The sequence below is a fragment of the Zosterops lateralis genome, assembly GCF_965231275.1.
Source record: "Zosterops lateralis genome assembly, chromosome: 8".
NCBI classification, from domain to species: Eukaryota; Metazoa; Chordata; class Aves; order Passeriformes; family Zosteropidae; genus Zosterops; species Zosterops lateralis.
Window position 1 is genome coordinate 272093 of NC_139768.1, and position 22340 is coordinate 294432.

Here is a 22340-nt window from a genome sequence, read left to right on the forward strand (position 1 = left end):
ATCAATGATACAGTATCCCCATTCCTTGGTACATTTACTAGGTAACATAAATTCCCTACCCAAAGCACGTCTTGCATCCAAAAATGAGAAGTTATTTTTGATAATTCGATGTGAAATGACAAGATAGAAATTATCTGGTTTAGGAGAACAAATTATATGCCACTCTAGGAAAAAATACTAGTTCATTGTTTGCCAGGCGGCGAGTGTGTGCAGTTCAGGCAGTCAGAGCTGTGTACAAACGACACGTCTGTCCTCTCCCCATGGCAGCCTTAGCGCCGCTCCGAGCACGTACACTTGTTCTGGCTGTGCCCCGTCACCGCCTGGCATTTCCGGGCTGCCTTCAGCACAGACAGCCCTTAACAGCCACAGACAGCCCTTAACAGCCGGCCCTGCTGCTCCGAGGGAACCTGCCCCGCGTGTGGGGGGCGGGCGGGCCGGAGCCGCTCTACCGGGCACTGCGGAGTCCCCGCGGCGCTGCGGGATCAGGGCTCAGGGCTCGGGGCTCGGCTCAGGGCTCAGGGCTCAGGGCTCAGGGCTCGGCTCAGGGCTCGGGGCTCGGCTCAGGGCTCAGGGCTCAGGGCTCAGGGCTCGGCTCAGGGCTCGGCTCAGGGCTCAGGGCTCAGGGCTCAGGGCTCAGGGCTCGGTTCAGGGCCCAGGGCTCGGCTCAGGGCTCAGGGCTCGGCTCAGGGCTCGGTTCAGGGCTCAGGGCTCAGGGCTCGGCTCAGGGCTCGGTTCAGGGCTCAGGAGGGCTCGGTTCAGGGCTCAGGGCTCGGCTCAGCTCAGGGCCCGGCGGTGCGGTGCTGTCCGCGGTGCTGAACCGCCTCCCGCCCGGGCTCCCCTCGCCCCGGGCTCGGCCCGCTCGCCGCCCCACGGCTCTCACCAGGGGCCGGCAACAAGTCTGGCCGCCCGCCCCGCCAGCCGCACAGCGGCCCGGCCGTCTGAGCACGGGCATTGCCCGGTAATACAGAGGGCTCTGGAGACCGCGGGCACAGAGCCCCGCAGGGACACAGAGCCCAGCGGGGACACAGAGCCCCGCAGGGACACAGAGCCCAGCACGGCCACAGAGCCCCGCAGGGACACAGAGCCCCGCACGGCCACAGAGCCCAGCGGGGACACAGAGCCCCGCACGGCCACAGAGCCCAGCGGGGACACAGAGCCCAGCGGGGACACAGAGCCCAGCACGGCCACAGAGCCCAGCGGGGACACAGAGCCCCGCAGGGACACAGAGCCCCGCACGGCCACAGAGCCCCGCAGGGACACAGAGCCCAGCGGGGACACAGAGCGCCGCAGGGACACAGAGCCCCGCAGGGACACAGAGCCCCGCACGGCCACAGAGCCCCGCAGAGGCACTGCCCCGTGCCTGGCCCCGGACTCCCCGCAGCTCGGCTCTGGCTCTGGGGGCCGCCTCTCCCAGAACGAGCCCAGCGCCCATTCCTGGCAGGGGCAGGGCTGTGCATCACGCCCGCCCGGGGTAACCGCACCGCAAGGCCAGGCACGGCTCAGGGAGCGGCGCTTTTCCCTCCCTTCCCTCCAGCAAGGTGCAACCTTCTCCTCCTCTTTTGTTCTCAGCGGCAGGAGGGTGGCGGCAGCGGCGGGAGGGGTGGGGAGCACCTGCACCTACAAATTCATGGGGGATAACAAAGGACCATACGACGCGCGGATTAATTTGCATTAGCATCCGTGAGGGCAGCAGCATCTTACGTCTGCAGGGATTAGCCGCGCCGAGCCCGGGCTTACCGTCCCTATCGCAGAGCTGAATCGCCTCCAGGCTGAGGTTCTTGATCACCTCCTCGCAGGGGCTGGTGGGGCTGCCCATGGTGTGCGCCAGGCGCGGAGCCTCCATCGCGCCCTCGGCCTGCCCGCTGTGCCTTGCCCGGGGCCGGGCTGGGGCTCGGTGCAGAGCCCCGCGGCAGCGCTTCCCGGCGCTTCCCGGCGCCGCCCGGCTCGGCTGCGAGCGCTCGGCGGAGGAGGCGGGCGGGGAGCGGATTTGTCACGGCGGCGAGCCGGGGAGGGGGCAGCAGCGAGGCGGGCGCCCGGCGCGCCCGGGATGCGCGTTTAAAGGGGCCGCGCCCGCCGCCGGAGCCGTCCCTTCCCCCCGCTCTTATGTAAGGGCGAGGAGCGCCCGGACAGTCCAGTCCCGCCGGACAGCCCCTGTCCACGGCCGGGCCGGCTCCGGACAGCACAGCCCCCAGCACAGCCCCAGCACAGCCCCCAGCACAGCCCCCGCCGCCGGGCTGGGTCGTTTCCAGGTTACCCCACAACCCGACGGAGGCAGCCGGGGCAGAACCGCCGCCAAGCGCCGTTAGTGACTCCCCCTCCCTGAGCACAGCCCACCGCCACCGCTGTGTGCGATCGCACCCGACTGCAAAGGCTCCCCCGTCCACTCCCATCCTTCCATTACGCAACAATTTGCGGACAGAAATATTAGCCGGTGTTAGATTGATAAACCTAGAAAAGCTGGCAGAAGGGTATTGATGGCAAGGGAGGGTATGGGAACGAGCCACTTCTGGCTCTCTGCCCTGCACATTTCCCACCTGCCCTTTTTGTGGGAAGGAGAAATAACCCACATGGTAGTGGTGCCATTCATATCAAGCTTTTTTGAGAAGAACTTATTTATCGGTTCCCAGCTTCAGGGACAAGAACGGGGCCAGAAAAGGAGAAAGTTTATAGAGCAATAGATAATACATTAACCTTGTGCCACCATCAGCCCAGCGCCCTCCCCGGCACAGGCCTGCGGGCTGCACAAAGGAGCAGCCCCAGCTCAGGGGCTGCAGGAGTGCACTGCTTTCTCCAGGTCACAGGCTGACTCTGGGATCAAGCTCCCTGTGCTGGGATGGCATCACCACTTTCCAGACACAGTGGTTTGGGCACATTTCCTACCACATATTACAACAAGCATTCCTGACACCAGTTTGTTGTTTCACCAAACCAAATGTAGCCACTGACCAGGAGACATCAACACTGGCTCCCTTGAGAAACAACAGCTCGTTGCATCAGGCTCCCACCAAGACTGGGGCTGTGGTGTTTGCTGGTCAGCATTGCATGGCAGCAAGTCCAGAGAGTCCCTGAAGCTCCCATTTCTCTTTCTGCAGTCCCAAGACCACCCAGTATCTTCACAATCCTCACCAATCTGGCACAGTAGCAAGTCCCATGCACAGCTAGATATCTGTCATTCCACTAACACTGGACTTTGGGATCCTTCTGTACTGAATGATGGTTTCCAGGGACACTAATCTCAGAAAATGAACTCTGGTGATGCCTTTCATGAAGCCACTGCCAAGTGCTGCAGCCTAGAAGCAAGGAATAGATTTTAGGAGCCTGGATTCCTCTGACACCTTCAAAAATCTGTAGTATGTTGTGGGGAGAAAGAGAAATGCTCAGCACTCTTCTGGGACTGTGTACTCTACAAGCACACTCCCCCCCACACACACACTCTTTCTTGTTCATATTTTTTCCCCTTTTTTTCCTGTTTTTCATTTCTCTGATATTTTTCATCATGATGGCAAATGTATGCAGAGGGGTCAGGCAAATGGAATGAGTGGGAAGGGAACCTAAAGGAAGAGAAAATGAAAAGGAAGTAATAACAGGAAGGGAGAGTGTGAGTCAATGGGGAGGTGGGAAGGGAGAGGAATATATGAATGAATGCACAGACAGAATGAGGACAAATACAGAATCAGAAAGGGAAGAAATTAAAGTGGGTGAGACTGCATTCATCAGGTTTTAATTTTGTCTCTGACAAGCATTAATTCCCTGCACTGAAGCAAAACCTTTCTCCTTGATATTGCAACTGTTCTTAGCACACAGGCATCTCCTACGTAAGGCTGGAAAATTTCTTTCTCTGAAGATGGTGTATTTAGTCTCTCAGCCTTATGTTCCACATTCATTTCCTTCCACAACGTGGCAGACACTTCAGCAGCTCACACAATCTTGTTACTGCTTTGCTCTGACATTATATAAAGTCCATTTGAAACAGACACTGTTCTTGAATACTGAGAGAATTCCCAAATTATTCTCTCTGCCTCTATTTTATACATCTTTCTCTCCTCTACTTCTTATTCTATGCAACCAAAATCAGTTTTTTAAGAATGGATGGATTTTGCATAGCTCTTTGAAAGGGACAGCTTTGGGAGGTGTTCCCATTCCTCAAAGGCCTCTCATTCCTCAGCTACCTTGTAGCAATAACCCCTGTCTGAGCTGTATCTATTTCTTTCCCCACACCATTATATATATATATATATATATATATATATTTAAGAAAAGACTGATTAACTCGCCAAATACCAGCAGACTTCAGTGTAAGAACAGAGCAGAGAAACCTTTTCCATAGTAGCACTTTTCTAAAGCCAGACCTGCCTGAGACAGTATTTTGCAGAGTCACACTTCAGACTGTGTGCTTCCTCCAGCCTATCACTGCTCCCATCACCTGGGCAATAGATCAACATTTTTTTAAAGCTCAGATTACTCCCAGATGTGATTCCATGCAATCATTTGACAATGAATTTAATCCTAGGTATTTCAGTCTCAGAGCACACAACGCTCTCATGGCATTTTTCTCACCTGAGAGAACTATACTCTGCTTGTCTTAACAAGGAAAATTATTGTCTGAGGCACAAGTTTTGTTTGTGCTAAAGGATGATAGAGTCTCAGCATATAATCAGAAAGTTTATTCTGTGACAGATTATCCCTGACAGTGTTTAGCAAAAATGTCACATATCACAGATATGGGTCAACATTATGTAATGGAAAGTCTGCCAATGACAGCACAACGTTAGAGACAGCAGAGGCTCGTGTGTTTAGAACTGCAAAAGCTTGCAAAGAATTTACCTCTCAGCCTTTTAACATTTAGATAAACAGAATCTTACCAACTTCTGTAGTTCAACACCAATGTGTGTTATTACAGTATCCTCACACAAGGAGAGAGGAGCCGAGTTTTCTGGTGTAATGCCCGCACCAGGAAACGTGAGCTGTGACACACAGCTCTCGCCTGGCGAGGCTCAGCAATCTCAGCTCTCCTGCCTCAGCCTGGCATTCACAGTCCCCCAGGTAGGTCAGCGAGATCTTGCTGCAGGGCTGCCACTCTGCAGCAGAAAGGCAGAGAGGCTGCCAGCCAGCTGGAGGGGTGTGTGGCCTCTTTCCTCAAAGGCACAACCTCATTCCTGCCATCAAGCAAAGGGAAAAGGGATTCCTGTGTATTCCTTTCCTCCCCACAAACAACCCTCTCCACACGATTACAAAGTTTAGCCCCGTGTTGCACTCTCTTTTGGGAAACTGCTGTGCATTACCTCCAGGGCACAGCACAGAACACACATTCTCACTGTTTGAAAACTCTTTTGTATTTCATTGTAGCAGGTTTTTATCTGCAAGTTATAAAAGAAACCACCTTTCTTAGACCTCAGCAAGACTCAGAGCTCCAGCTCTTCCTTCCCACTTGGGAATAAAAAATGACTTGTGTTGTTGCTCAGTGGACTGTGCAAGCAGAAGGCACAAAGGCTACAGACATGGTTTTCAGGAAAGAAAAACCAGGGAGGAATTAAAGACAGCCTTTTGGATTTTTTTCCCTCCTATTAATACATCACTTTTGAGGAGAAAATCAAAATATTAGAGGACAGATAAAAAGAAGGATGAAGCACACTTCAAAACATCAAAGATACAATTCTGAGACAATCTTGTGACTTCTGGTGCCAGGGAACCTACTCATGAACCTGTAAAAATGGCTTCAGTGTAGGCAAAACTAGTGTACAACTCGGATAAAAAGACAACCAGTCTATGAAAGAGACAACCAAGGGTACATAAAATAGGAATTCACTAAAGGACGAGAGGCACAAATGGGGTAGCCAGAGCCTGACTCTGCCAAGTCTCCCAATACAGGAATTAAAGGGTGTCAGCTGCAGTTAACAGGAGCAGCTTCAGAGCAAACAAAAGGAGATGGTAATTCCTGCAATGGATGTTACAGTTGTAGGGCTACAGGACAGTGCCAGTGCTAGAAATTATTGTACATTCAAGGGAAGGCTGGAAAAGTCCATGCAAAAGGAATTGTTTAGAGTTACTAAAACCACAAGTGACTGAGCTGAGAGTGACTGAGCCCTAAGCAGAAAACCAATCGAGTCCAGGGAAGAGTTACTGAAGGCTCTTGTATGTGCCTGTCATGCCCTTCATCTTCTGCCCATTTCCGTAAATGCCCATTTCCAGCCCCTGCTAAAGGGACTGCACTATCCTGGGAAGTCCTTGCTCTGACCCAGGACAATCACAGAAATGCTCTGCAGCCAACCCTACATTCCTTAGCACCCACCACTGCCACACCACCCTCATTCATAAGGAAAACTTCAGAGTATGGAGCCCTCTGATGGTACCGGTTGGGTGTGCAAATCTCAACCTCATCTAAGCAACATAAACAATTGAAAGAGAATATTCCTCTCAGACCAAGAAAGACATCAAGCAAATTATAATTTTAATAATGTTATTGATGGTGCTGCTTTCTGAATTTCAGTTTTCTGTTTAGCTTTATACAGTCTGAATAAGCATCTAAGAAAGACAAATTCTTTCATATGCAAAAAAAAAAGTATTTGTAGTTTGTAAAATTTATTTGTTCCCTTATGGGCACAAAGTACTGTTAATGTTTAGTATTACCACGTATTAATTTCATTTTAAGGTCAGCCTCCCTTTATGAGATCCAGAGTAACCTTAGAGAACAATTTGAACCTCTCTCCTCTGTGCTATTAATCAGTCTTCCAACTTTTGTAACCATTTGCACATTTAATTAGAGCCTAATCCTCCAGATACTGGACCATATCTTGACCTTTAAGGGATACAGCTGTCTGCTTATCCTTGACAACGATGACTGCTATTCAGATTTAACTTCTGTCTACAGTTCAGTGGCCAGCTTTGATACCTTTAAGTGAAATTTAGCCCCAGCTGACTTGTTTCAGTAATTTCCTTAAAATATTATGTGGCACAGCATCAAATGCCTTTGGAAAGTCTTGATGCAGTTCTGTCCTCTGCTAATCTTCTGGCTTCATCATAAAAGATGTGGAGGGATAAACATTCTAATGCCCTGGCTTGGTTTACTGCAGTACACCTGTGCTGTATCAGGGTCTCCTTACACTGTTCACCTTCATATAAATACATTTCCCCCTTCAGCTTCACAGTTTATAGTATTTATTTCAATCTGGAGCCATGCCCATAAGACAATAGTTTCCATAGTTACTCTTAATTCCGTTTTTAAAGACTTCTGGCGTGCTGACACTTTATTAGTCTCCTGATACTTCCTCAATTCTCTGTGGGGTTTTTTAGCAACTAGCTGTTCCATCAGTTCTTTAAATATCTGAAGGGACACCTCAGATGCATTTGTTCAAGTGATGGCATTTCATTATGTATTTTTAGTTACTTTTTCCCAGCAGTTAATAATTACATCAATGATTTCTTAAGCAAGCCATTATTTAAAGTTTAATCTCCTTCCCAATAAACTTCATGGCAAAACTCCAATTAGTCTTGGGGAGAATAAGAACTAGTTCTCAAAATTTAACTCCTTATTACAAATTAATTACAATTAATATTTTCTTGGTCAAGTAATTTTGTGTTATTGTGCCTTCAAGACCTATAACACAGTCTTTTCATATTATTTTTAACCTCTTGGCAGCTGTTTCAGTGTATCCTCATCTCCCTGTTTCTCTCCTGTGTAGTAAACATGGAACATAAAACCCTGTTTTGGTGACCCTCCAGTTTTCTGTTTCTAGCGCAGTTCATAATTTAGTTTTACTTGTTTAAGTAGCCCACAGTGACTCATTCTCTCTCCAGTGTCTCCCATTTTCATTGGAACAAGACACATTTCTGCTGGCTTTTCATTACAGTATCCTCTCACGTTCCTCCTCTTCCCACAAAGCCTTTTCTCTCAACTGATCCCGTCAGTGAGATTTTCCTCATCATACTACACCCTTTCACTGGATAACCAAAACTCTTCAGATAGCCAAGAAGAATGTACTGTTCATTAATAAAGTTAATGAAGAAAGTCTAAGCGATAGTTCCTCAGTGTCATCTACTGATCTCATTTCCTCATAACTCTAGAGCTGTAAGCATTTTGTGTAAGCACAGAGGATGGGATCTAGGTTGATGTCACTGTTTTGTGCCATCACAATCTGCTATGACTGAGGTGATGTGGCAACATGGAAAGACACCATTGCCTCCTCCCCACTGCTACCATGAACACAGTCAATTAACTGCTAAGGAAACACCAGGAAGATTGTGGTAAATCAATGAGAGTAGGAACACCAAGACATTCCCTCTCCTTAGCTCAGAGACTGGATGAGTACTGAGACTAATCTTAAGTTTCTCTCCTTTGACTCAGTCACTTACTACAAGCTCTTATATTGTTTTTCAGATCTATGATTATTTAGATATAGTCTTTGCATTGACCCAGGCTGGATGCCAGGTGCTCACCAAAGCTGCTCTGTCACTGCCCTCCTCAGTGGACAGGGCAGAGAAAATAAACAGAAAAGCTTGTGGGTCAAAACGAGGGCAGGGAGAGATCACTCAGCAGTGACTGTCATGGGCAAAATGGGATTGACTTAGAGAATTAATTGAATTTACTACCAACCAAAATCAGAGTAAGATAATGAGAAGTAAAACAAATCTTACCCCACCCTGCCCTCCTCCTTTTTGGGCTGTCCTCCCCAGCCAGTGGTGCAGGGTGATCTGGAAGGGGGGTTATGGGCAGCTCATCACAGATTATTTCTGCTGCTGCTCAGGAAGAGGAGTCCTTCCCCTATTCCAGCACGGGGTCCCTGTCACAGGAGACCATCCTCCACAGGCTTCTCCAGTGTGAGTCCTTCCCACGGGCTCCAGTTCTCCATGAACTGCCCCAGAGTGGTCCCGTCTCATGGTGCAGTCCCTCAGGAACAGCCTGCTCCAGCACAGTCCCCATGGGGTCACAGTCCCCGCCAACAAACCTGCCCCAGTGTGGGCTCCTCTCTCCACAGCTCTGCAGCTCCCTCCCAGGGCTTTCCACAGATTCGCAGTGTTCTTTAGGGCATCCCACTGCTCTGGCAGGGGTCTCCTCCATGGGCTGCAGGGGGGTCTCTGCTCCCCTGTGGGCTCTCGTGGGCTGCCTTGCCATGGTCTGCACCACGGGCTGCAGGGGAATCTGCTCTGGCACCTGGAGCACCTCCTGCCCCTCCTCCTGCACTGATCTTGGTGTCAGCAGAGTGTTTCTCTCACATACTCTCCTCCCTTCCCCGGCTGCAATTACTTCTGCACAATACTTTTTTTCCTTTCCTTCTTAACTATGTTATCACAGACACATTACTGCAATTTCTGATTGGCTTGGCCTTGGCCAGTGGCGAGCCTGTCCTGGAGCTGGCTGACTTTGGCTCTGTTGGACATGGGGGAAGCTTCAGCAGCTGCTCCCTTTAGCCATCCCTGTCTCCTCCCTGCTACGAGACCCTTGCCACACAGACCCAATGCAATATGTGATCCACAATTAAAATGTCACAAAATTTCACAAGAAACAATTTCACATTAAAAATGGCAATGAAGAGCTGTGTTTTCCATGGGTTTGCTCTGGTAGGAATGCATGTCCACTTAGCACCATATACAGGCAGATTAGATAAGGAGAGTAAAGAAATAAACAATAAAATGAGAATTTGTCTGTAGCACTGTTCCTTTAACAACATCCACAAGCATTTTAATTAAACCATGTTCTGCTATGAATTATGTCCTACCACTGTTACTTGTGTTCTGAATATATGTCAGCCCTGCAGTCTGTTATTTATTGGTAGTGTAGCAATCCTTACAGATTTCTACTTGCTGTACATACACAGTGCCCTGGAGTGTTTAAAGTCAGAGGAGGAGTTGTGGCAGTCTCTGAACCTTGAAAATCCTAGAACTGACTCAAAATCTGTTAGTGACTGATTCACTGCTCCTGCTTCTTAACCCAGGCTGTACAGGACGATAATTGCAAAGGCCATCTTTAGCCTAAGGAGTGTATTTGCCTTAGGATCTTTCTGCAGTCAGTGGGGAGTAGAAAAACTCTCATCTGTGTCTCAAAGGGAGTTCATTGTAGGTGCTCAGAGCTGCTCCAGAGGAAATTCTTCCTCTTGATTCTACGGGAAGCAGGGGGAGAAAAACCTTCTGAGGCTAAATTTAGTCTTTGTGAATGCCCTCTAAATTGTTCCTATGTGTGTTTGCAAGAGCCATCTTTGACAGCCTGCATATTCTGGAGTGAGAAATGAGAACAGCAAACAAATTTGGCAAAACTCTCTCTAGGGCTAACACGAGCTCCTCAGCTCCTTGTCCAAGGCTCAGGGGGCTTTATCATCTCATGCTGATAGGGACAGGGCTGCCTGCAAACAGAACAAGTGTTCATTTATCCAGGCACAGCTGCTGCCTGATGACAGGGGTCGGACAGTGGCTCCAGTGTGAGGGAACATGGGTCTGTGCTCAGACTTGTCCGGTCGCTGCTTATCTGAGACCTGCTGAACTCAAATCAAATGCTCATTATTTGTCAATTCTTTTTTTCTAATTTCCTCTATTTGTTCCATGTTAAGTGTAATGATATCCTACATTAGTTTTTAAACCCAAAATTACCAGGGTTATTTATCTAACTTTTCTTTTTAATACCAGCATTTTTCTACTTGATTCTCTGTGTTTTTATTTTATCAATTTTCAGTCTAACCTCACCTACTCCCATCTGTCTGAGAGCCAGGTTCTGATTAATGTATCTCCACATAAATTCAATTTAGCCATTGACAGTACATTTTTGGGGTTGATCACATGATATCCACCTAGTTATTTCTGGGATGAGGAGGGAAAATGAGGTAGGAAGTAGAGAAAAAAATTGCTTTCTGTGTTGAAGCAGTTGATTTTAATTGATGAAATTAAATTTTACTTGGTTTGTGTGGCAAAGTTTTGGTTGCTAGAGGGAGAGGCTGCTGAACCACTGCTGGCCAAGGCCAAGGCCATCCATGATGGTGGCAGCAGCTCTGGGATAACAGATGTCAGAAGAGGGAACAGACACTGTGCAAAGCAAGCATGAGCAGCGAGAATATGTGAGAGACACAACCCAGCAGACACCAAGGTCAGTGGAAAAGGAGGGGGATGAGGCGCTCCAAGCTCTGGAGCCGAGATTCCCCTGCAGCCTGTGGGAAGGACTCCTATTGGGTAAGTTGGAGGGGGGCCTCCTTCCATGGGATGGACCCCATGCTGAAGCAGAAGAGTGTGATGAGCTCTTCCATTGAGAGGAAGATGAGATGTTCCCCTCCCTTGAGAAGGAAGGGACAGCAGAGAAAATGAGCAATGAAACGGCCAAACTCCAAATTCCCCATCCCCCTGTGTCACTGGCTGGGGAGGAGATAGAGAAAATTGGGAGTGAAGATGTGGAAGAAGGGAGAGGTGGGGGGAAGGTGTTTTAAGATTTAGTTTTTATTTCCCATGATCCTGCTCTGATTTGATTGGTAATATATTAAGCTAATTTCCTATAGCTGAGTGCATTTTGGCCATGACAGTAATTGCTGAGTGATCTCTCCCTGCCCTGGTTTTGACCCACAGGCCTTTCATTACATTTTCTCTCCCTTACCCAGCTGAGAGGGGCAGTGACAGAGCAGCTTTAGTGGGCTCCTGGTACCTGGCCTGGGCCAACCCACCCCATAAATTTTCTGGTTTCTTGTCCTTAGCAAGTTACTTACAGTAGCTGCCAGTTGATAAGAAAGTTGTCTGTGTGGATTTTATCAATCTTATAACATATTGCCTGTCATGCTGTGGAAGTTGTAATTTGTACACATAAGTGACAGTAAAGTTTTCCAGTATCATATTGAGCACAGCAACAGAGGTAAGGGTATGAGGTGGAACTATACAGTTTTGTGCCTTAAATACCAATATAGATTACTCCTAGTGTTTTGTGTGGGCAATAGCTAGACTACTGCGATTTAATTTCTTGCATTTTTAAAGCAGTCATTATGTGTTTAAACATATTTTAATGCCATAGCTCCATCAAATTAATTTAGAGGTTGCACCAGCTTAATTATAAACACTCTTACAGCGATACAGCTACAGTTCACAAAAACTAAGGAATGAATTAGACCTGGTATTAAGGCAGTACTGAACTCTGTATGTGTTTTTGGAGGAGAGCCAAATATTCATGTATATTAAAATCTCTTGAAACATATTACTACATTTGTGTTTGCATTCATAAAATTTATCAAGCAAAGCTATTCAGAAAAGGAAGATATGACACAGAGTCAGCCTAAGGAGAGATTAAAAATGGAAATATTTTATCACTGACCAATGACTATTTTTATTTGTCTAATAGTGCAATAGAAATGAGTGCCAAATCCTCCATTCTCTGCAGACAGTTTGAGGCCTGAGCAAAAAAGCTCCATTACCACTTTTTTATTGTTCTTTCTTGAAGTTGAGTAATCTATCACTATAAACTAGGTGAAACAAACGAGGAACAAATCAAGCTAAGTTCAAGGATTAATGAGATTAGCAGCTATCAGATCCATAGGCTATCTATAGACTGACCATTAAGTCCTATGCCCTCAGGAGTTAATTATACAGCTATCACAATACTGAAAATGCACATGGCTGGCCTCTACCTCAATTGCAAACAAACCTTCCCACCCCTAGCACAGGAGCAGTGATGTCTGACAAAAATGTGCCAGCAAATAATTCAGAGACAAAGGACAGGACAGCACTCCCCAATGTCTTCAGGGCTTCCTCCCATGCTTAGGAGGCATGAGGGATGCTCAGTGACAAATCAGACAAAAAGGGAAGCCAAGCTGTCAAAGCAGAGGTTGGTTCCCTCATTCCTCTCACCAGGGAGTTCAAAACTGCGTTTATCATTAACACCTGTAGAAAATGATTAAAAAACGTGCAGTGATCATGATGGCTGAGGTGGGGAGACCCAAGCTCTGCATCTCAGTTCTGTTTTGGTGCAGTGCTGCTGCAGTTGAAATGGTGCCACGCAGCCCTTTTGGGAACAGTTGCTGTCAGTGAGCATTATCAGCTCACAGTCAGTCTGGACTAAGATGCTCATTCCCAAAGTGGGGCTGGTTGGCTGCAGAAGGCAAATACCAGGAGTCAACAGGAGTGTCAATAAAAAAACAGGAACAAGCAGTGGGGTTAGACTTCAGTCACTCTGGGGGTTTGAGCACTCATTAAAATGACTGCCTGACAGAACTGTCAAAATGGAAATATTATGCAAACGGTGAATTCATCCTGGATAAAACCTCCTTCCTCTATCTTGCTGGAAAAAACACTTTATCAACAAATATATATCCAGACTAAAATAGATTATGCAGCCAGCTTTAGTGAGAACATGTAAGTCTTATCCCTATCTTCTCATTTTGGATTTCTTCACCCTCTCAAGGGATGGTGGTCTGAACCCCTTATCCTGTCAAACTGCCACTGACCTCAACAGAAACCAGCCCATCTCAAAGCCCAGCAGAGCAGAGCAGCCAGCTGCCTTTGCTTGAGCCAGCTGTTCCCAAACCGAGGCTGCAATCCCACACGCAGCTGCAAGGCAGGCAGTGAGAGCAGGGTCACTTCTCCAGCCTATTATGTGGTGCTTCCACAGACTGTGGGACCAGAAGCTTTGCTACAACAATGATCATGGGTATCTTCTTTCACTGCTTTAAAGTTGTTTTCCCCTCTTCCTCCCCCTCAACTACTGATGGAGTCTTATTACTGCTTGATCCAGCTGAACCCTAAGGCAAAGTTTTTAGCACTGGGCACACTCCTGCAGAGAGAGTTTTGTATGAATTATAAAGTCAGGGCATTCAAATACTACATCAATTCACTTCCCACAGGCTGTCTTCATGAATGCTTATTCATCTTGAAATGATGGTACTCTAAGAAGTCACTTAAGCTCTTAAGCTTTCCTGATCTCATGTCACAACTTCAAGAACAATCAAAAGGAAGAACGCTTGGAAAAGCATAAAAACAAAACCCAGAGTCAGAAAAATTGGTTGCTGCGACTTCTGCTAAATAAAGAGATCACTCCCTGCACAGATACAACATAACATGTTCTGCTGTATAGCTCCTAACAAACTTCGAGTCAGTAATTTCTGTCACGTTCTCCTTGTTCTGGATCACAGACAAACATAGAAGCCCCTCTGCACACGCCCTTCTAGAGGTTGTGAAGGAGAAGCAAAGATGTTCCTCCCACTTCATTGGTGAAGGGTTGGTGGCTGTTTCTGACAATCAGATTCTCATTCTGGCAGAGACACCTTAAAATTTATTTTTTTGTTGTCATTACGTGCAGCAGTATTGGTAGCTTTTACAAAGAACTCTTGTGTTTCGAAGTTAACATTACCACACAAACACTGGCTGTGCCCTTCCACAAAGGCTAAGCAACACATTTCTTACTGCCTTAACTCATGTCTTCCGGGCCTGCTGGAGATCAGAGGGGCTGGCACAGGGGAGCACCTAAGTGCAAGTCACTTGTAATGTTCTACCTGCTAACTAACGAGCAGACAAGCCCTGGCAGGCTGGCTGGAGCTGCGGGCACACAGCACTTGCTATGGCTCATTTCAGAGGTGTAGCACTGCTCTCCTCTCTCTCATGCCCTCTGCCACATGCCAGCGAGCCAACAGGAGCAGGGGAGCAGCTGACCACTTCTGATGCCAAGGACTGTGTGCACGCACTGTAACAGCCTGTGCTCGCCAGCACTTCTCAAAGGAAATGAGAAGGCAGTGTTCCTCTCCAGCCCTGGGTGAGGGCAGGGAGGGGAGGGGAAGGAACTCCCCCCGTACTCTTTATCCTGTCGTGGGAGCTCAGCAGAGGACACCAGACTTAGGAAAGTGTGTGAAAGTGAGACAACACAGCAATTGGGGAGTGCTGTAGGGCCGTGGCACCAGCTCTCCAGGCAGAGCTCACACAGCCTGGGAAAGCAGGCAAGGTGGAAGCACAGGAACCCCTCTGCATCCTGATGCTGTTCCTCCCTTCCTAGGGCACAGCGCGGTGCCTGGGACAGACAAAGCACTAAACACAGCACAGAGGTGCTCTCACAGAGCCACGGAAAATGCTGAGCTGGCAGGGACCCACAGGGATCATCAAATCTGACTCCTGGCTCTGCACAGGACTATCCCCACTCTCTAAAACCACTTCGCCCTTCTCTTCCCCAAAGCACCATCTCCTACTCACTGTCTTTGCTCACTAGTGGTTCTTGGGGAAAAGAAAAAAAAAGGAAAAATCACAATGGGCAAATAAAACTTGCCACTTCCAGACACCAGCCAGGACATGGTAGTGATGCTCCTCTCCTGTCGCTGATCAGGGACATATAGAGAAACTGTAACTCTGAGGAGTGAGATCTTCTTGCCGTGCACATCCCGGCTGAGTGTCCCCTGCCCCCTGCTGCCACAGCACTGGGTCTGCAGGATCACTGAGCAGCAAGAGGCAGGTGGATAGACTGGACTTCACACATTTCCATTGTTCACAGGCAGTTTATCAATTGTTTGAGGACCTGTCCAGGTCAAGTTTGGTTCTATTTTCGGAGCTGCGTAATGACTGTTGATGGCATCTGCCCACGACTGGCAGCACACATTGATGAGTCCTGTAAATGACCAGTTTCCATATGTACGGCCACGTGTCTCCTTTCTGCTCCAGGCTGCTGGTAAAGATCCACTGTGGTAGCTGCTCTTTAATATGGTAAATGATTTTGGAGATTACAGTCTTCTCTTGTGTAATCTTCTTACGTAAGGACTGAGAAAGAAAACACGTGAAGTGTAGAATTTGATCATCAAAACAGCAGTGGATCTGGAGCTCAAGATCTTGATCTTTTCTGACTATTCCAAGTTCATAAAAAGCCAACAGAAATAAAATTCATCCTCTTACAAGAAACTTAAATAAGAGCTGCATCTCATCATAGAATCTTGTGTGCTAATCCAGTACATGGCACTTAGCTAATCAGATGTTCGGTGAATAATATGGGAGGTAACTAAGCAAGTCAATTTTAATCTAAGTAAAAACTAAACAAAACTGAACAAAAAATTTTCAAAAACTGGAGCTCAAAAACTGGAGCTTAGAGATTGTGAATGGGTTGTTCCTAGGGTAAGATTAGGTTGGAGAAAAACACGTTTCTCTTCCTAACCAGCTACCTCATGGTGAAAGACACATTTTGAGACTTTTTGCATGCTGATTTATGATTTCAGGCCATGATATTCCATTTGGTCTCCTCGTGTGCTGCATCAGCAGCTCCTGCTGTGTGTTGCTTGTAGCTCCTTTTGCTCATTCCTCATAACTTATGCTTGTAGTAAAGACAGAGGGACTGACTTAAAATGTTTAAAATCTTGATAGCAGAGAGTGAGGAATGTAAAAAAACAGAGCAAGATAAAGAGAATGGAAAAAAAAGTAAAAGCAGAATGGGTGGAAAATGCTGAGAGGCTCTTTTGTCCTTTTCATTCCTATCGATTACTGTCTGCTCTGTTCCTTTCTTTATCTTTCTTTGCTGTATCGTGTCTCATAGTGCAAGCTTTGAGAACACTCTGTTCTGATACAATGGCCAAGAGCCAACACATGCAAGACCTGAAAATACCAAAGGGATGAACAACGTTCACGGGTGGAGGCTGTTTGCAGTAATGTGAGAAATTTCATGCCTATGGAAGAAAGGTCACCATCAGGAGAGCGTCTGCCCTGTGTTTACTCCTGAGCACAAGGTATAGAGGGCTCACAGGTTTACGCAACTCAGTGAGAGATGGAAGTTTTTCATTGCTTTTAGATGAGTGTTGTACCAGTTCTTAAGAGAGCTGAGAAAATACTGACAAACCCTCCACCAGCACTTCTTCAAACTTTTTAATGAATTCAGTTTAGCTCTGTTTGTCCTTCATAATGTTCTAATGAACAAATATTCTGGTGATGAGACTCATAGACAGTGCAATCATTATGCAGATTATTCAGCGAAGGGTTTGGAATAATGCATTGGTAAAGACTGGATTCCTAAACGACAGAGGCAACTAATGAAATTTCACCTCTGCCCTGTTGATGCACTAGATATAAACAAAAGGCCTTATCCAGAGAGGTTTTTGTCCTGTTCTACAAGGTGTAATTCTGAAATTATTTAATATTAGAATAGTTTTCCTGCTGGACCTGATCAGCCTCTCAAATGGAAAACACAGCCGAAGCATGCATATTTTATCAAAAACTTTTCTTTTTTCTTTCCTGTTTGCGTTTTTTCCTTAAAATGCAACATCTTGCTTGATGTACATTTCCTTGGCAGTAAGATTAAGACTAAACTCAAACTGTTAAAGCTCCTAACATTGGCTTTGCAATGAAAAAACACAGACATAGCAAATCCAAACACCATAGATGCAGCCATCTTCTCTTATGTCCTGCAGAATGGGTCTGGTAGAGACAATGTCCAAAAATAGAGAAAGGAGGAAAAAAACCCAGACTAGGGGAAAACCTATTGCATATTCTTGTTTCATGGTGGAAATGGAGTAATGATCAATTGATAATCTCTAGATCCAGTCAGTTCAGAAAATGAGTTTCCTGTGTTTATTGAGAGCAGTAAATGAGAGCAGCCCTGTGAGCACAGGGGCTGATGGCATGAGCCCCACTGAGCTCTGTCCCTGTTGCTGCATGCACCAAATGCTGCAAGTCTCCTGCTTTGCTGGGCTGTGCCCACAAGGCAATCTGTTCATGGCTCACAGCTGCTACGCTGGCACCCAACTCCATCATTCTTTAGACAGATTCCTCAAGGTAGTTCTGGAGAGCGTAACATACTTAACTGGAATTTCTAAAAGATGTGTTCTTTGTGAGGCAGGAAAGGATAGCAAAAACAAAACCAACACCAAAACCCATAATGTTTTTAAACTATTCTGCTCTCATCACACAGAAATTAAGAAACAGGGGAATTTCAACGCTAACTTTTTGCTCAAATCTATGAACAAATTTCTATAAATTATCTCTGTGATTTTGATAAGGTTTTTCCAGTGCTCCTCCTCCTTCCAGCTGCTCCGTTGTTTTCCATCCCAAGCAGTAAGCTGGCTGTCTGGCTCTCTTCATTCATTGTGACATTAGGTACTCGAGCCTAAGGCGCCAACGTCTCTCCAAAGGCTGTGCAGGGTGGCAATGCTCTGATTCAGGAGACAAAATGCGTCCAGGCACACAACTCTGACTTTCACTTATTTCTTGACCTGTGCTGACAGTGTGCACTCTTTTTTTCTCCACTCACTCCTAGGAGGGAGACATTCAGTCATCCAAATATTTCTTTAGGACACAAATACAGCTTAGTTGCAAAAAGCACTGAATGTATATGAAGTGCAGACCTTATTTATAACTGCTGTGTTCTGTATGTGATTGATTACCTTCAGGAGGGCTCCTCGGATGGAGCTGAGCTGTTTGTTTTGGAGGCAGTGGCTGCAGACCAGTGTCATTTGGTGGTCACCAGATAGCTGAGCTTTCTTAGTGCTCTTATGTACATGCCCCAGCAGAAACTGTTATTTAAAAGTCACTAATACTGCTTACTAGAATTCTAAGGAAGAATTTTTTCTCTGGTTCTGCAAAGTTTTTGCTTTTCCTTTTACACTGAAGTCATGGTTTTACTTCTCCTCTCAATCCTATTTTGCCAAGTTGCCTTTTTAATTCATTCACCTGATAACATGGCATACACAATATAATTATTCTTTATTTATATATAACACCTAAATATTTTCCAAGTAATTGAGGATAAGGAAAACAGTAAGGATGAATCTCTTATAAAGTCACCTAAAACAGAGATTATGTTCTTTCTTCCCAGAGTGACAGCACAAAGGAAGTTCACTGACTCCAGCACAGGAGATAAAACAGAGAGATTCAGCTCAAATACACTCAGTGGGTAAGCAAAGAAGGATTTTCACAAGAAAACATTCTAAAAATAGATCTGGAATTTGATGGCACTGTATTTCAACAAAATAATAATAATAATAATAACAATAAAAATAACAACTACTACTTTATACCTATTATGACATCATCTCAACTAATTAAAAAATAATATGCCCTGAAACTACAAACAAATAATTTGGCAACTATCTGGAGGAAATGCTTTTAGTGCAGCAACCCCAGAATAAATTCAAGGAATGAAGTTATGAGAGTCTGAGCAGCAGAAGCCCTTCTGCTTTAAGAGATGTACCTGTTGATGTCTATTATAAACAAATATGTCTCTAAAATAACACCACAACATAGACTAGGTCAGAAGGGGATGTTGGCAAACACCATCACAACACTGAGATCCTCCTGGGCTCCACTTCAGATTAAACAGCTCCACACAGCCAGGAGCACCCAACAGGAACTGCTGAAGGGATTAATTGTGGCCTACTCAGGTTTCATCTCTCCAGTAAATGTCCTACTGAGAGTAATAAAGTACTGGATAACAGTGGATTACAGTATCAGGAGTTCTGAAGGCATTCAAAGAGTGACACTCCAGAAAAACACCTCTGGACTCTGTACCCAAACTCCAGACAAGAATGGTACTGGTGGCATTTTGGAAAGATGCTGATACATGATTTAGACATATTTTTGTATTCTGTGTTTCTGTTTCAAAACATTTGAAATGACCATTAAGTTCTGAAAGGATGTGCATAAAAAGCTGAAGCTTTTCTCCTCACATTTTGATAATTAGTAAACCACATCATGATCTTTACATGCTTCCCATTCATTGCAAGGCTAAAGAACATAAAATCCCTTAGGAACAAGGAAAAATTATTATGCAATCACAGAAATGGTATGCCCCAAATTATTTGGTTTTTAAATGTGAGAAATATAACTCCATTAGAAAATTGTGTCAACATCCTTAGAAGTAAAAAGGGACACAAATGTAAGTTTTGAATATACCCTTGCAGCATATTTTGGAGGCAATCAGGCAGAGACTGTCTTAAATAAATACTCCTGAAGATGAAAATTTATCAGAAATGATCGTCACCTCCAGTTCTGTGCACTCAGGAGGGAAATGCAGCTCCCATGCTTTGTCTTGTTAGTGAACAGACCATCATGGGCTGGAGCAGCACAGTCCATGAACAGAAGGGCAAGACCCTTGTGTGCAGTTCAGGTACAAATGCTGATTCTGGAAGTCACCTTCTCCTGTTGCAGGGCAGCCCCATGCCTGGAGGAGCCTTCTGTGGCTGTGTGTCTGTAGTGGCCTAAACAGTGTCCTCCAGCAGCCACTGCAGGAGCCCATCCCCTTGGGCAGGGCGGGGTCTATGACCTGGGCAGCTGCAGAAGAATTGCTCCACTGCATCTCAAAGAATAGTAGTCTGCTGTGTGTACAAGTGCTCATTTTAATTAAGGGTTAATCTCCTCAATCTCTATGCTAATCCTTGGTTCTCTATAATAATATTCCCACAGAGGACTCCAGGGTATTTTCTGGCATCAAACAAGTCTTAGCTGCTGGGTTTGTTCTGATTTTACAGACTCCTGTGTATCCTTCTTCTTATATGTTCTGAGAAATATGTGAGGCAGAAAAAATATCACTGTTTGAGCATTAATTGGATGATAATGGCAATTTATGGATTCGAGGAGGAGAAAAGGTGCCACTAGAGTGTGTAAAGTGGGCAGCTGGCACAGTAGCTTTTGCCAACATTTGTGTCAACGTGGGAGTACAGCAATATGGTAGCTGTTAACGTTGCACTCAATAAATTTCTCCTCATATGGGAAGATGTGACTAGCCTTTTGGAGGAAGAAGCTGAGTATTCTCTGTATCTGTGGCGGGATTTTAAGTGTAATCCCAGCAAATCTCAGCAGGCCTTTGCGTGTGCTTAAATACTGAGCACATAAAATTGCTTTGTTGAAATGTAGTGCACAGGGAAGCAGTGAAATAATAATGAAATAATTCACACATTGAACTCTGTGGAGAAAAACAGTGTAATGCTCAACATGGCACTTTTTCTCAGCTGATTCAAGCCTTAAGGAAAAATACACAGGCCTGCTGTTGTCCAGTGCATGTGACAATTTTTGTTACTATGTGACTTGGATTCTGTATTATGTATTTGTGCATCCACAAAAGCACTTAAATTGTTTCTTTTTTTTTTTTTTGGTTGCTGTTAGAAATAGGAAGGACATTAAAATTATTATTTTAGGCCTGAGGAAATTGTTTCTATTACACATGAATTTGTAACTACTGGAGTCAAAGAGCAAAAATGATACTATAGATAAAAAGGGCATTAGATATTTTTGGGGTATTTTTCTACAGCTATTTCTTGCCATGAGGTTTCCTCCTTTGGATTTTCTACAACCCTTACACATCAATTCACTACATTGTTTTAATAGGCAAAAAAAGCTGTTAGAGTTCTGTCCTCTAGTTGTGTTCTGTTTCCATTTTGCTGTGACATTTCTCTCTGTGAGGAGTGTGCCCACCCTTTCTCTGCCTCTTCCAAACCCTTCTTCCCCTGCCTCTTCCACTGCTACTGAGTGTCATCCCTACACAACTACTAATTCTGAATAAATCCCACAGCCCTATTCCCTTAGAAGAAAATTCTCTATAATAAAAATTTATCATGACATCAACAACTGAAACATCATCATTCTGAAGAGTCAAACCCACAGAGATTTTCAAGAATTTTTGTCTGTTAAGCCTCAAAAACTTTGATTTATAGACGCAAGTGAAACAACTAAAACTGAAGCAAACTCAAAATATATACTCTATAACAAACTGTCCAATCAAACCACCTGTAAAATCAACTGGCCACACAGGTTTTGGTTTTAATGATGCCTCTTCATTCTCCAGCCAGCCAACAAAATGAGGATTCTACCCACAGGACATGCATTTATTTTTACATCAACATAAGCATAGACTCTTTTAGGAAAGAATTTGGGAACATAAGGTGGTGTAGGAAAAAGTATTAAATGACAGTGCTATTTCAAACTAAAATGACAAAATGCCTTACTAAAGTGCTTTGGGTACTATGATGGACAAAAATGCCTTTTTTAATAGGAAATTAAGTTTTGTAGTTTAACATGCAAATATAAGAAGGATCATTTACACTTTCTTACTGAACAGCTAATGACTCACATTTCCTAATAAAACACTTCCAACAAGCCTCATTAATGCAGCTATTTACATTCACAGTTATTGGCATAAGCACACGAAAAGGGAAGATACTTTCTCCACCCCATCTCTCAAGCCTAAAAGCTTGACATTTATAGCTGTGGAGAAATATCAAACAGCAACCCTGCCTCACAGCAAAACCCAAGTGTAAAATAGCACCTTCTGAATGGAAATGATGATCCTGAAACGTTGCTCCGGAAAGGGAGATATCAGGAGGCTGATTTTAGCAGCAGGTGGCCAAGAAAGACTAAGGCAGAGCTGGGTATAAAGTTTTTCCTGCCAGCATGGGGTCAGCCCATCCCAGAGGAGCACAGAGCTGATGGGGATGGGT

General features: G+C 45.4%; 1 protein-coding gene across 4 annotated transcripts in view; it reads right to left on the reverse strand.

Annotated features, from left to right (window-relative positions):
- Positions 1-22340, reverse strand: part of PHYHIPL (phytanoyl-CoA 2-hydroxylase interacting protein like) — a gene marked incomplete at its 5' end in the record, with an annotated part of 124012 nt that overhangs the window by 29973 nt on the left and 71699 nt on the right. The window contains one exon of one of the 4 annotated variants that reach the window (XM_083866561.1): positions 1738-1849. The exons of the other annotated variants lie outside the window; for them this stretch is intronic. Coding sequence (XP_083722687.1) covers positions 1738-1843 — 106 coding nt within the window. Of the gene's footprint in view, positions 1-1737; positions 1850-22340 lie in introns of those variants that run through there. 4 annotated transcript variants of the gene reach the window in all.